The sequence below is a fragment of the Argentina silus genome, assembly GCF_951799395.1.
Source record: "Argentina silus genome assembly, chromosome: 13".
Lineage (NCBI taxonomy): Eukaryota > Metazoa > Chordata > Actinopteri > Argentiniformes > Argentinidae > Argentina > Argentina silus.
In genome coordinates this window covers 16,206,038-16,220,566 of record NC_139667.1, presented here as the reverse complement: position 1 = coordinate 16,220,566, position 14,529 = coordinate 16,206,038, and the positions used below count along the sequence as shown (strand labels likewise).

Sequence of the window (14,529 nt, the reverse complement as noted above, 5' to 3'; positions counted from 1 at the left end):
ATAAATGATTTATGAAGCATTAATGTTGGCTTTATAAAGGGTAGCAGAGGATTCATTAAGCTTTTAACACTTTTTAGTGGGACCTTAAATATCAACTTAATTAAGGAGTATTTTTTTGTCCACACTGTCGTAATCCTCATCATTTTATTTGGATTACATGATTATAATACAAAATTACCCATCAATAATGATTAATTACTTACATGAAAGGTAACAAGAAAATTTGCCTATGGGTCCAAAAAGGAGAAAAACACTGTTGTTTTTCCATCTGCATGCAATGATCAAAGCGACCCGGCCAGTGACTGAGATAGCGGACCCTCATTGCCTTGTTCTTATATTCTACGCAGGCTCCATCCTCGCCCTCCTCGCCCTCGGCTAATGAACCAAAGTATGAGAAGCGCTGGCTGGATGCCGTGTCCCTCCCCTTGTTGATGGCCCGAGTCTCCAAATACAAAGCAGGAACGGATAAATTAAGGTAAAGGTAATCCTGTGTGATGTAATTCACCTTGGAGGCGCACAGTTCACCAAGTGCAGCTGTTGGTTTAGCACTTTTCATTTAGGTGAGAGGGTGTTAACGCCAATATATATGCGCAGGCATGTAGGGCCTTAAAAGGTCACTGAATCCTGCCGGAAAAGCCTTGATAGTATTGGAGGGTCTAACTTAACAGACTGGATTGGCTCTAGATTCAGACAGTATCAATGTTTATTTCTTGTCATTTTCCATCCTCCTTCTTTCAGAAATGTTATATACTGTATGTTATAAGACATTCAGAAATGATTCATTTAATAGCCCTATTTTAACTGCTGTTTACAAAGAAAAGATGTGTTACAATAACTGGTAACTTCTGCTAAAAACAGTACATCAAAAAAATGTAAGATATTGTTAAAAATGGCTCGCTACCTTAAAGCAAATGTGTGTTAAAGCATAACCAGTTATTTAGAAAAAGCTCTTTTGCTATTGATAGTAATACGATATTCATACGTTTTAATCTAACTAATTAATGAAAATATTATTGAATGGGTAATAAATGCAGGCGATAGATGACAAGGAGGAAGAGCTGCTGTCTTTGTAAAGGAGAGAGAGAGAGAGAGAGAGTGAAGAGAGAGAGAGAGAGAGTGAAGAGAGAGAGAGAGAGAGAGAGTGAAGAGAGAGCCAAAGATGATGGTGTGAGGGACTCCGATAGCTACTAGCTCGATGAACTTTGTCTTTTGAACTACTTCAGCTCCACCTCCATTCACTAACCAACCAATCAATGGTGTGCAACATCTACGCATACCGTTAGAGGCAATAGTTCTAAGAAAATAATTAATTAAGAATAAGATCATTGTTAGCAAACTATACTCCTCGAATGAGAGTTCTGAACACATTTTATACCATCCCAGACCATATGAAATTCATACAGAAAGCATCAAATGACCGGTTGTAATAAACTGATTTTTCACTTCAAACATAACTCACTTCATTTTCAATTCATTTCACTGAATTCCTGTTGAGCATTATCAAAGATACATTGCTTAATACTGGAAGGAACATTACACAATAATGACAATAATATCAAAATACTACTCGTAAGACACACTTTAAAATGAGATCAAATATGACCACAGACATCTATGAAACATTTGAATGTCACAAACTCCTAGGTGAGGGTGAGAAGAGGTCATGAGGAGTTAATTTATAATATAATATAATATATGCCATTTAGCTGACGCTTTTATCCAAAGCGACTTACATTGCAGTGAGTGCATACATTTCAGTATATATGGTCCCAGCAGGAATCAAACCCACAGGACGTTGGCCAGACATGCCCATTCTTCTGTGACACAATGAATCAGGACACTTGTAAAGTGATAGAGGAGTAATTGATCAAAGCATTCCCTTTGGCTCATAAACACAGGTAATCAACATGTGTAAATGTAATGCAGTGGTCATGAGTTAAGCCTACAGTTGTGTTTCCCACACTAATCACATTTCCAAACCAGTTTAATAATCAGCATGTCTTCAAATCCATCTACAACACATTCACTTTCACTTCAGGATGTACAGTGTCCCCTCAAAGATACATTCTCCCAGTTCCTCTTGATTTCACTGTGTTCCTGAAATTTTTTTCTCCTGGATGTCATCCTTTGGATTAACCTATTCATTCCTAACCTCTTATTCCATTCTGCTTCCTTAATCCCTTTGTTTTCCTTTATGTACTCCAATTTCCCAATGTGTAACACTCTGGGCTAATGTAATTTCTTGTTGTGCTCTGTCACTCTCAGAGATTGTCTTGGTTTTAGAGGACCAGGCTGCAGCAGTCTGCTGATAGTTGAAGCAGAACATTACACTCTCCAGGCAATCTCAGAAATGGGTCAAGCAGGGCATGGCTATATCTATCACTAGGCTTGCGTTAATTGAAATAATGTTATTGCGAAAGGCTACATGTACTGTATGTGTTATAATCTCTCTCTCTCACACACACTAAGGCTTCAAGCATTGCGCTCCCTGTAATGTATCTGCATCCCACGAAGCATTGAGAGGATAAAAATCATTACATTTGAGTATCCCACAGAATCACCTCTGGCAAACCAATGGCCACCACACAGAATTATAACAAGGCTATTGCACATGTGCACCTCAGAGTGTCAAGAGTATTTTCAACAGAGGAAACTAGGTTCACTAAAGGATATAAGAATCACGACTCTCACTAAACAATGTTTTGTCTTTTAAGCAGGGGTACAGGTTTTGATTATTTCTAACCTTGATTGCTGTGCCTGTATACTCTGTATTCTCTTCAGTCCGTGTGCACTACTTAATGTGCAACATATCACCCCAGCCATTGGAGGATTGGCTCAACACTGACACTCTCAGCTCTCCCTGACCTCAGTGATCAATGTGATTGCCTAACCATCACACAAATCTGATTTGGCGTTGTTGTCATGTTCAATGCTGCTCTCTCTGTTGAATACTATTGACAGCTGTCCCTGAGTCTAATTCATCTGCACCATGTTTCCAAACGCCCCAAAATGAAATGTCAAAAAGCATCACATTGAATTCTGCTGATGATTGGGATTCCAGTAGAATTGAATGCCATTTCACAGTGGCAGTATCATTATAAGTGACATGCAACAAATGATGATGTACTTTGAACCAATATAACCAAGTCGGTTTTTTTTTACCTTTTGACATTCATCATTTTAACATCAATATTTTTGTCACATTGTTTTGATTAGCAGAGGCATTCAATTAATTTCCTTCATTGTGTCATGCTGATGGCAACACAGTTTTCTTGTCCAAGTTTGAAGTTTGATATTTTTGCAGTGCATAGCTGGTGGATAGAGACATGCTGTATTTCCCTTATGCTCTTTATCACTGAAGGTTAAGAAATCCTCCTCATTGTAACCTACTTGAGATAACTTAATTGAAAGAAAAATGTTTCCTCCTGTAGTTAAAAGTGCTTTCAAACCACTGTATTTCTATAACCTCGACCTCTATGCTCCTCCAGGTCCAACAGCTTTGAAGTCTTTGCCCTAGATGGAGCAAGTACCAATATTCTACAGTTTTGCACTGCAGCAGAAAGCACAGATTGGCTTCAAGCAATATCAAGCAATATAAATGATTTGACACTAGAGAATGTAAGTCAGTATCTACTACACATTTTTGATTTGAACTCAGGATCTGGATTGGGAATAGGTGTGATGAAATAGAGCCACTTTTGGGAGAAATCCTACATGTGATACACATTTTCAGGTTAACCATGTGTTGATGTCAATGGGCAATTGGTGTGGCACTTTTTCGTTGATGTTTTTGCGGATAAGAAGTTAGGATTTGCGCCATCCGAATATGGTCACATATATTAAGCATTTGTACAGTGCCCTGCATAAGTAATGGGACAGTGAAGCATTTTTTCTTCTTTTGGCTCTATACTCCAAACGTTTGGATTGAAATCTAACAATTACTATGAGGTGAACAGAGAGATTCTCAGCTTTTATTGAAGGGGTTTTTATTGAAGAAAATGTCTCCAAATTCATTGGATGGCACTTCATCATACAGTAAGACAATGACTGAAAACATACTGTCTTAGCAACTAGAGAGTTTTTCAGCGCCAAAAAGTGGCAGGTTTTGACTGGTCAAGTCAATCTTCAGATTTAAATCCAATTGAACATGCATTTCATTTCCTGATGGTAAGATTTTAGGCAAAAAGACCTCAAAACAAACAACGACTGAAGATAGCTGCAGTACAGACCTGGCAGAGTATCACTTGAGAAGATACCCAGCGTCTGGTGGGGTCAATGGGTCGCAGACTTCAAGGAGTTATTGCATGCAAAGGATTGTCGACCAAATACTAAACATGAGTGATTCATTTTGACATATTTGATAAATCTGTCCCATTACTTTTGGGTACCCTGATATTGGGGGACTATGTATAAACATTTGTCATTTCTGAATGGTGAAACTAATATGTATACAAATACAATAAAATCATATCTATACTTTAACCTCATAATACTTGATTTAAAATTCAAACTTTTGGAATGTAGAGCCAAAAGAAGAAAAAATACTTCACTGTCCCATTACTTACGCACGGCACTGTATATCTTTCCTTTCTGAAACATTGGACTGAACATATTTGTGCTTTGAATAAACCATTGGAATCATCCTTATGATACTGTATGCAGGGCAAGTAGACAATGAGTCAAAAGTGTGAGTCCCTCTCCTTTTAGAAAAAGGTACTCTGCACCTAATTAATGACTGCTAAATACTCATTCACCATGAATGCTTTCAATGACCTCTCAAGAGTTTAGCTTTCTCATTTCCTCCATTTCATTTTGATTAGCGCGCTGATGATCTACAGGCGTTTGCCGCTAAAGATACAGACGTGCTCTGCACTTTACCACCGCACAGCTGCTTTTTTAAAATTGTGATTAATTCACTTGTGCGTCACCTAATTATGGATAAGGAGTCTGATTGCTAAATGTCCAATCAGGATGTGATTGTGAGGGAGCTTCGGGAGAGCGGAACTCTGACTTTTATTGTGGTGACCTACAACCTATAAATAGATTCTCTGACACATCCTTGGGGTCCTAATGTGTTTGTCAAATGAGAGTGACTATATGATGACTTGCAGTCACTTGCAATAGGAGGTTATTTGATTTGACCATGCCGCAGTAAAAGTAAATTAGTAAAGGCGTCAATAATCTTTCATAAATCCTTAAGGTTGAAAACATGCTGTGTCAACTAAGGGTGTCAAAAACGTTATGACACACATGGCAAAACACTGTATACAATAATCTGCTTTTATAAATCTGCTCATAAACAATTTTGAGAAGCATCTATATATATATATGTATATATATATGTATATTGTAAGATACTTTATGTTTTGTACATGGCCTGATATGCATCTTTGTATAGTAGAAAGAGCCTCATACTGTTAACATAACTAAAGCAACTAAAGTTGTGCCAATAATAAGCTGTTGGTATACTATTGGCCAAAGAAACACCACCATACTGATACACTTTTTTTCAAAATTTTTGTTAACACTTTATCATAACTGACTTACCTTTGTCATTCTAACCTCCATGGGAATCTTCTTTTCATTTGTGTAATAGTATCTGAAGTCAGAATTAAGATTAGATGTTTTGTTTAGGTGATGAAGCTGAGAATTTAAAAATATGAAATTTTTTAAATCCTGGATCCACTGTTTTCTCCTCTAACAGATGAAAATGATCAACAAATACTGCTCTCCGGATGATCAGGTATTAATGCCTTCATTTGCAAGGAGCATAGCTCAACTGGCATGCTCCACCTGGCTGCAAACACAGTTTAATTGTGCATTGAAATACATTTCGACAGTCAAATCTTGTACTTTGTTATTTCCCCTAATAATCATGAGAATAAGTTATATTATTAGTGTCATGTTATTATTGGTAATCAGTGTTACCTATCAGTGTCTCTTTTGCTAGAGCCTTCATAAGTTTATGATTATCGTTGGGTAGATCCCACATAAGGTGCATCGTTATCCAAACTGTTTCACAAACATTTTGCATTAAAACTGATGAATAAAGTCAGTATGTGACCACTTTTGAGTTGATTTGATATGATTTGAGTTGATTTCTGATATTTTCACCTGCTTGTTCACTGGCTGGTGTTATATGAGACACTTACTGTTGCACAGTAAAAAGATGCATACAAAAGACTGTGGAATGTGGAAACTCTGCCTAGTTTTCTGAATAGGTTCATGGAAGCATGACTCAAGAATACAAGATTGATTTTCATCTTTTGAATCTTGTCTTGGCAGATTGTTCACATGGGTTGGGTGTGTGAAAACCCTCAAGGAAATGATACTGGTCGGCCATACAGCTTCAAGTTCCTGGCATTGAGAGGCCCCTCTCTCTACATCTTCAAAGTTCCCCCTGTATGAACCTCCCATTTCCTCTTGATACACTGACTGATAACGGGGTGCACTATGCAGCATTTCCACATGTGAATAGCCCTTTATGTCTATGCTATATCTGTAGCTTGTAGTTAAGTAATATAAATATTTAAGTGAAATTTGTTTTGAATAAGTGATAAACTTGCTTGTTTGCTGGCGAGTGGTCGGCACCTTATATACAAACATCGTCCTCTTCATTCTTGTTTTTGGAATTTGTATAAAATAAATGTCCCTACAAGTCATGTTTTTTTGGATTGCGATGAGGTAAGAAAGTAGTACTCTTTATTGACATATTCTTCTGAAAATCTGTGGATTTTTTGACTCTTCACTATGTTCAGATTTTCTTGGAAACAGCATTTTTTTAGGCATAATATTTTGGGCAACTTACAGCATTGAGGAGTAACAAGTAAATACATGTTTCAAACTCTCAACAGTAAACAGTACAGTATGTAGACCACTATAATCAGTGGTGGAAATGGGAGAGAATCCCTGCCAGTGAATCAAATCTATATCCACCACTGATTATAATGGTGTTTTTTTGTGCATATGCTGTACATTTGATAAAGCTTCTTATTACCTTTAACCAGGCAACCTTTTGTCACGAAGAGTCCACATAACATGCTATTGAAGTCCATATACTGTAAACTGCAGTATGTAAACATAACTGGAGACACATCATTTTTGGAGGCAGGCAACAAAGTATTGCTGGAATTCGGAAATTGATCCAAAAATAAAAGAAAGAATAAGTCTTGTTCAAAATATGTACAGTACACACTTGTTTGATCTTTTGTTTTGCCAACACAGGTCAGTGAGACTGATTGGGGACAAGCTGAAACAATGTTTAACCTCTATGAGGTTCTTTTCAAGGTTCACAAGGTATGTCTGAAGTTAACCAGAGAGCCATCACATGCACATCTCATTGAATTGTGTGTGTCAATGTGTAAAAGTACAACAGCTGTCTGTAACATCTCTGATTAGGCAAAGTTTGTTGAGTCAAAATAGTCTCCTTATTATATTTATTGACTTTACAAAAAATTCCATCAAGATGGCTAGTCTGTTGTTTTTACAAAACATCCACATACAGTTTTGTCTCACTTGAACTGCATGCGATATCTGTTGAAATCATGTCCAGGCCTAATGAATGTCATGTTAACTGAAACGGCACATTTGTAACTAGAATTTCAGAATAAATGTATAAAGAGTGTTGCACCTCACCTTTCAATGCAGTGATTTTGTAATTTAAGACAACCTCTACTCTTGTTTAAGCACACACTCCCTCTTAATGATTTATTTTTCTAAAATATCTCTCAAATATCATAAAAAATGTGTACACTCTGTGGGTCCCCCAGGACCAGGATTGAAGAACACTGTCCTTGTAAATGAAACGAATGAGACTTCATGCTCATGGGTGTCTCTGTTGCAGCTGTGGATGGCAGAGGACTGCTGGATTCAGGCCAGGCTCTACCTAGGCCTCCAGCAGGACTACGACCAGCAGGACGGAGAGCCTTTCTGCTTCAGTATTCTGGTCGGCCACGGTCAGAGTTACACTTTCAGAGCGGAGCTGGCCAATGACCTTGCCGTGTGGGAAAATTCCTTCCAAAGAGCAGTCTTCATGGAGGTGCAGAGAGTAGGGGTAAGTTGACGAACAAACAGAGCATGTTTGTCACTGTTGCTTGATTGATTGGGTTGGTTGGTTGATTGATCATTTGCTAACAGGGACAATGCACAAAAGTCTGTTATTAGCAGTTAATTTACCCCAGGCAAAACCAATGCCTACTGTCTAAGAATCATGACAAATTGGGTCATTGCTGCCAATACCAGAATAGAGTACATCTTTAATATGCAACTGGCCCTCTTTTGGGTATCTACATTAACGACCACTTAAGGTTAGCCTACATTGAAAAATCATGCTACATTCATACATTCATACAAGTGTTTGTTTTTATAGGGTCTCTGATTTGCATAGAAATCAATTACACACTGTGTGGATTAGGATGTCACTACCAACTCAGCAAATTTCATAATTTTCTCTTGATCCTAACAAACTTCCCAGTCCCTGCCGGTGACAAACATACCCTAACTTGATGCAGCTACCACTATTCTTCACACGAGAGATGGTGCAGAAACTGCATTGCATGTGCTGGATTTGCACCAAACTTAATGTTTTGTAGTAAAATCAAATAAACACATTTCCAGCCACTTTCTTTGCTGTATTACTTGAATTCATCCATTAAGGGATTCTTTTTGGCCACTTGGTTATAGACCAATTTTGTAAAGTGACTGAGATGATCCCATCGACTGTGCTTTTTTCAGGGTCGCATTCCTACGCAGTTTTGTTCCTCTCCATTTGCTCAGTTTGTAATGACAACCTGATCCCCACAGTGTGTAATTGATTCCTATGCAAACCAGAGACACTATAAAAACAAAGATATTAATTCCAAAATTACATGAACTATTATCCTTGCAACTTTAAGAGTGTCGTAGCAAAGGGTCTGAATACTTATGTACATGAGGTATTTCTGTATTTACATTTTAATAGATTTACTGAAATGTCTAAAAACCTGTTTTCTATTTGTATTGTGTGTGGATTGATGGAAAATTCTTTTAATTTAATCCATTTTAAATTGAGTCTGTAACACAACAAAATGTGGAAAAAGTGAAGGGGTCTGAATACTTTCCGAAGGCACTGTATGTTCACCAGTACATACTCTATGCATTTTTTATTAAATCTCTCGCCAACGCCAATGTGAAAACCTGGAAGAGGGACAATATTGATTGGTATGGCATAGGGCTCCATTAGAGCCCTGTCATGGGAACTTTATGTTATATAGCCTAGCCTGAACTTTAGATTTTTTCTAGAGCAGCCATGCTTACTTTTTTAACATAATTTTTTCGTTATCATACATTTGAGCCACTGGTAAAAAGGTATGCTGGATGTCAAGTCAGGGATCACATGAAATGGCCCCTTCAAATGCAGCCAGCCAAAGTAAAAGGCTGAAAACACAGTAAAGCCTGAGGGCTATGAGAACTAGAGACATTTATACATAATACAAAGGAAAGAACCTGTCAAATGAGATTTGAATCACTGCAGTGCTGAAATACATTTCAAGGGCAAAGTGTGAACCCTCAAAAGTCCACAACTGGCTTCTGCATCAATTTTCCTTACGATCCCATGTCAGTTATTACACAAGAAAATCCCAGAGTAGCTCACAGGGTTGAGCAGACTCAGGTTCATTGGTGGTTGAGAAAATAAATCGTCAGTGTGACAAGTCTTTGAAACCAAATATTAATCCCCTTATGTTATACAAGTGTTCATGTGGTCATGGAGAGTTCATGATCATGATTCCACGGGGCTCAATAAAGTTTCCCAGTTAATTCTGTGGACAGTCATTCCCTAGGCAAGTTCTTAACTGTACCAGAAGAAAATGTCAACATGTAGGAACTGGAGAATGTAATGGGCCACGGCCTATTACAAAGTATGAGTGAATTGACAGGCTCTCTTAATTTTACACAGACTGAACTTTCTTTTGTGGCTTTGATGTATCTGCACTTTTTGTGAGCAAGGAGTCTTTACATATCTGCTTTCTGTAGTCATATTGGACGATTGGCATTAACCTGAACTGAGCTACCATTGAAAATGCATATATTGACTTACATTCACTGAGCACTTTATTAGCAACACTATACTAATACTGGGTGGGGCCTCCCTTTGCTCTCAAAACAGCCTCAATTCTTTGTGGCATTGATTCCACAAGATGTTGGAAACATTCCTTTAAGATTCTGGTCCATGATGACATCCTGCAGAAATCCTGCAGATTTTTCAGGTGCACTTTCAAGCTGTGAATCTCCTGTTCTACCACATCCCAAAGGTGTTCTATTGGATTCAGATCCGGTGACTGGGAAATAGATCGAATTTTGAAATTATGGAGAGGGAAACATTTGACCATCTATGGAAAAATTACTCTGATTAATTCTCTAGTTATTTCACAGTTTACATATCTATTTATGGCTCTACCGACTCCTCAAGTCATATGAGCAAAAATACTTAAGTTTAAGTTTATTAAAGTAGAGATTATCAGCTTTTATATGATGGTATTTGTGTACATATTGGTTTCATCATTCAGAAATTACAACACTTTATGCATAGTCCCCCTACTTTAGGGTACCCAAAAGTAATGGGACAATTGGCTTGACAGGTGTTTCTGGTAAGTCAGGTGTGTTCCGTCACATAATTTGCGCAGGCATAAGAGAGCTGTCAATGTCTAGTATTGATCCTAGGCTTTGCATTTGCCTTTGGAGTTTGCTATTGGTGTCTGTCAACATTAGGACCAAAGAGGTTTCAATGAAAGTGAAGGCGGCCATTATTAAGCTGAAAAATCGGGGGGAAAAAACAATCTGAAACATAGCCAAAACCTTAGGCGTGCTCAAATCAACAGTTTGGAACATCATTATAAAGAAAAGAAAGCACTGATGAGCTCAGCAATCATAAACAGGCTGGTAGGCCAAGGCAGACTTCTACAGTGGATAGCTCATAGTAAATAATAATTTAAAAAAGAAATACTGATCAGAAACACTCTCCAGGAGGTAGGTGTGAATGTGTTAGAGACTACCATCTGCAGAATATGTCACCAGCCAAGCTACAGACGCTTCACTGCAAGGTACAAACCACTAGTTATACTCAAAAAAGATGGTTGCTGTTACAGTCTGCTAAAAAGTACCTAACGATTTACAGCATACCACCTCATCTGTGAAACATGGTGCAGGGGGTATTAGGTTTGGGCATGTATAGCTTCCACTAGAACTGGCTCACTTGTCTTTATTGATGATTGTAACTGCAGCATCAGAATTAATTCTGAAGTGTATAGAAACGTCTTGTCTGCTCGAGTGCAGGCAAATACTTCCAAATTCATTGGATGGTGCTTCATCATACAGTAAGACAATGACCCCAAACATACCGCCATAGCAACTAGGGAGTTTTTCAGGGCCAAAAAGTGGAAAGGTCTTGACTGGCCAAGTCAGTCTTCAGATTTAAATCCAATTGAACATGCATTTCATTTCCTGGTGATACGATTTTAGGCAAAAAGACCTCAAAACAAACAACAACTGAAGATGGCTGTAGTACAGGCCTAACAGAGCATCACCAGAGAAGATACCCACCGTCTGGTGGGGTCAATGGGTCGCAGACTTCAGGCAGTTATTGCATGCAAATAATTGTTGACCAAATACTAAATATGAGTGCTTAATTTGGACATTTCATAAATCTGACCCATTACTTTTGGGTACCTTGAAATAGGAGGACTATGCATAAAAAGTGGTGTAATTTTTCAATGGTGAAACCAATATGTACACCAATACCATCAAATAAAAGCTGAGAATCTCTAATTTAACCGTATATTAGTTCGAGCCATTATTAGAGCCAAAAGAAGAAAACGTTCTTCACTGTCCTATTACTTTCGCAGTTCACACTACGACTACACAGGCATTATTAGCCTATTTGACAAGTGATGTGATCAAAGTATTTTAAGGAAATATTTACACACCATGTTTTCTTTTTTGTTACACAGTGATTGATAGAACAGATCCAAGAAAATATTTACACAATGTATGGATAATTAGGGTAATATTTGTGGTACACTCATGTCTATCTTTCACACAGCAAAATGTTTACAGACAGGAAGACATATTTAAAGCTTCTATAACCTTATACTGTCACAAGGGCATATGACTGTAACCAAAACATTATTAACAATGAGAGGACGGATCCTGTGTTACTTGATGTATGATGTTTCCTTGGGAGTTAGTCATCCTCTTTATTTGTAACCATAAACAGGACACAACAAAAAAACACTTCCACACATTATACTTCTGCTACTGCGTGGTTTAGTGAGGGAACATTGTACGAAAGTGGTAAACATCTCTAAAATAAGCAGCTTCACAATTAACTTTAATCAATGAAACCCTGAAAGTTTTGTATAACCTCTGATTGGTTTGGCAGGCTTATATTTTAGCTTTCGGGCCTTTGCCCATCTTCTGTCTCCCCTGGAGGGAATAAGCAAAATGCTGATTGTCTGAACCAAAGCTGAATTTAAATACATTTTCATTGGCTGGTTTTCATTGGCTGAGCACATTAATATTTATGTTTATTCATTGAGAGCATACTTATAATTCCATGTATTTTTAGTGCATCCAATATAAAGAAAAGAAAACCTGCACTCGCGAGAATTACTTTTAGTAATTTAATGCATCAGCAGCGGTCAATGAACGCATTTCTGCATTTGCCTTCTTCAGTGTTATAGAAGAAGAAATATAACATTAAAGTATGGCACAGGTTTACAATAAGCTGAATTATATGGTATTAAAAGATGGGCAGGAATACTGTCATAGCAAATAGATGCTTCCCACACTACACTTTCAGAGTTGTGTTTGATTTGTATAGCAGCTTGTCCAGGGTGGAGGGAGTTGACACTTGATTTGGTCTGCAATATGTCACTCTTTGCAAGTAATTAAATCCTGGCCACAGTCTCACTGAAAATACACAGTAGGGAATATACTGTAAGTGGAAACAAATAGAAAAGGAGAGGCAGTGCAATATGTTTAGGAATTTGTGTTAGTTACGCTTTATTTCTACTGTATAATAGGTAGACTGAGGTTTACAGTACAATTTGGCAAGTACTAAAATATATTACTCATTGATATTCTGTGTGCAATCATCTAGTGTATCTAAATGATTCTTAACAAACAAATGCACTTGAACCTCTCTTTCTAGATCTAGGTCAAGTGCTACTCTTACAACTACTGCTGCTATGGAATTCTTCCCGACTATGTGACCTGACCAGAAAAACTCTAAGAGCATTCATTATGAAAACTCCTAACTACTTAGCAAATGTCTGGAATTGTCTGTAAGTAAGTCTGCCCATTATTGTCCTGAGGTGTTTTTGCAGTGTGGGCAGCTTGAAAAGGCTTCATTAAAGTTGAGTATTTTTTCCCTCTGTCAATGGAAAAAAAACAAACCGTAAAATCTGCCTTTAATGATGTCACCTTGGGACATTGTCCTCTAGGAGACCACTGGTCATGATGAAGGATTTCAATTAGCTGGTGAAGCTCTGTTCTCCAGCCAATTAGGCAAGCCTCCTGTGGTTTCAGAGGAACACTCAACAGAGTTGAAATTGGGCTGAGCCAGGAATTGACTGGATGCTTAAATTAAATAAACATTACTGAGGAAAGAAGAAACAGGACTTGTCCTCCCTGCACATTTTTACTCATGTCTATCTTGTATAGACCTATGAAATGATGCAGTGTCATACTCCTTAGCAAGGGTTCATATTGTGTCATATTTCACTGTAATGTAAATATACAGTAGGTGGTGTTTGATTTAACATTGAGTTTGGGGTGGCCAATCTTACCCCCAGATGGTCGGTGTGGATGCAAGCTTTTGCCAGTCAAGGAGAACATTTGATTCTAATCAAATAATGGTCCCCAATTAAAGACTTTGATGAATAGAAAAAGGTGTTACTGCTTGGCTGGATCAAAAGCCTACACTCACACATACTTGCCCACCATTGATTTAACCTCACCCAGACTGTGTGGCAAAGAGATGGTCTGAAACCACAGCATGTTGCACTCTCCAAATCCCTGTTGAGAAAACCCTCTAATTAGCGATGTGTAGTCAGCTCTTAACATATCACAGCAAATTCTCATATGAGGTAACAAATCAGGCCTTGCACAGTTCTCTTCTCCCGGCAGCTGAATTTCAGCCGCCTCTGCAGGAGGTTTGGGGTCTCTAAATGGCAGCACACTCAGTAGGGACTGTCGAGTCCTGCTGCATTCACTGCTCACTGTACTCTATAATTAAAAACAGCATCCCGCTACCGATTTTGTATGTGTGTGGGTGTGTGGGTGTGTGTGTGTGTGTGTGTGTGTGTGTGTGTGTGTGTGTGTGTGTGTGTGTTTGAAAGTAGCAACACCTGAAGTTCACAATTGAATGTGTAAGGTGCCACAGGTGTGTTGATGTCTTTTGACTTCTTGAAATTCTGTTTGAGTTGGCTTCCCTGTTCCGTAGACCTGGAAAATAGAAGACTGGCATTGCTGTACAGAGCCAAACATTGCCAC

General features: G+C 38.1%; 1 protein-coding gene across 1 annotated transcript in view; it reads left to right on the top strand.

The window, feature by feature from the left end:
- Positions 1-14,529, top strand: part of sntg2 (syntrophin, gamma 2) — a 41,915-nt gene that overhangs the window by 21,149 nt on the left and 6,237 nt on the right. The window contains exons 9-14 of the mRNA XM_083682810.1: positions 348-475; positions 3,489-3,618; positions 5,705-5,743; positions 6,286-6,402; positions 7,225-7,296; positions 7,844-8,053. Coding sequence (XP_083538936.1) covers positions 348-475; positions 3,489-3,618; positions 5,705-5,743; positions 6,286-6,402; positions 7,225-7,296; positions 7,844-8,053 — 696 coding nt within the window. The remainder of the gene's footprint in view (positions 1-347; positions 476-3,488; positions 3,619-5,704; positions 5,744-6,285; positions 6,403-7,224; positions 7,297-7,843; positions 8,054-14,529) is intronic.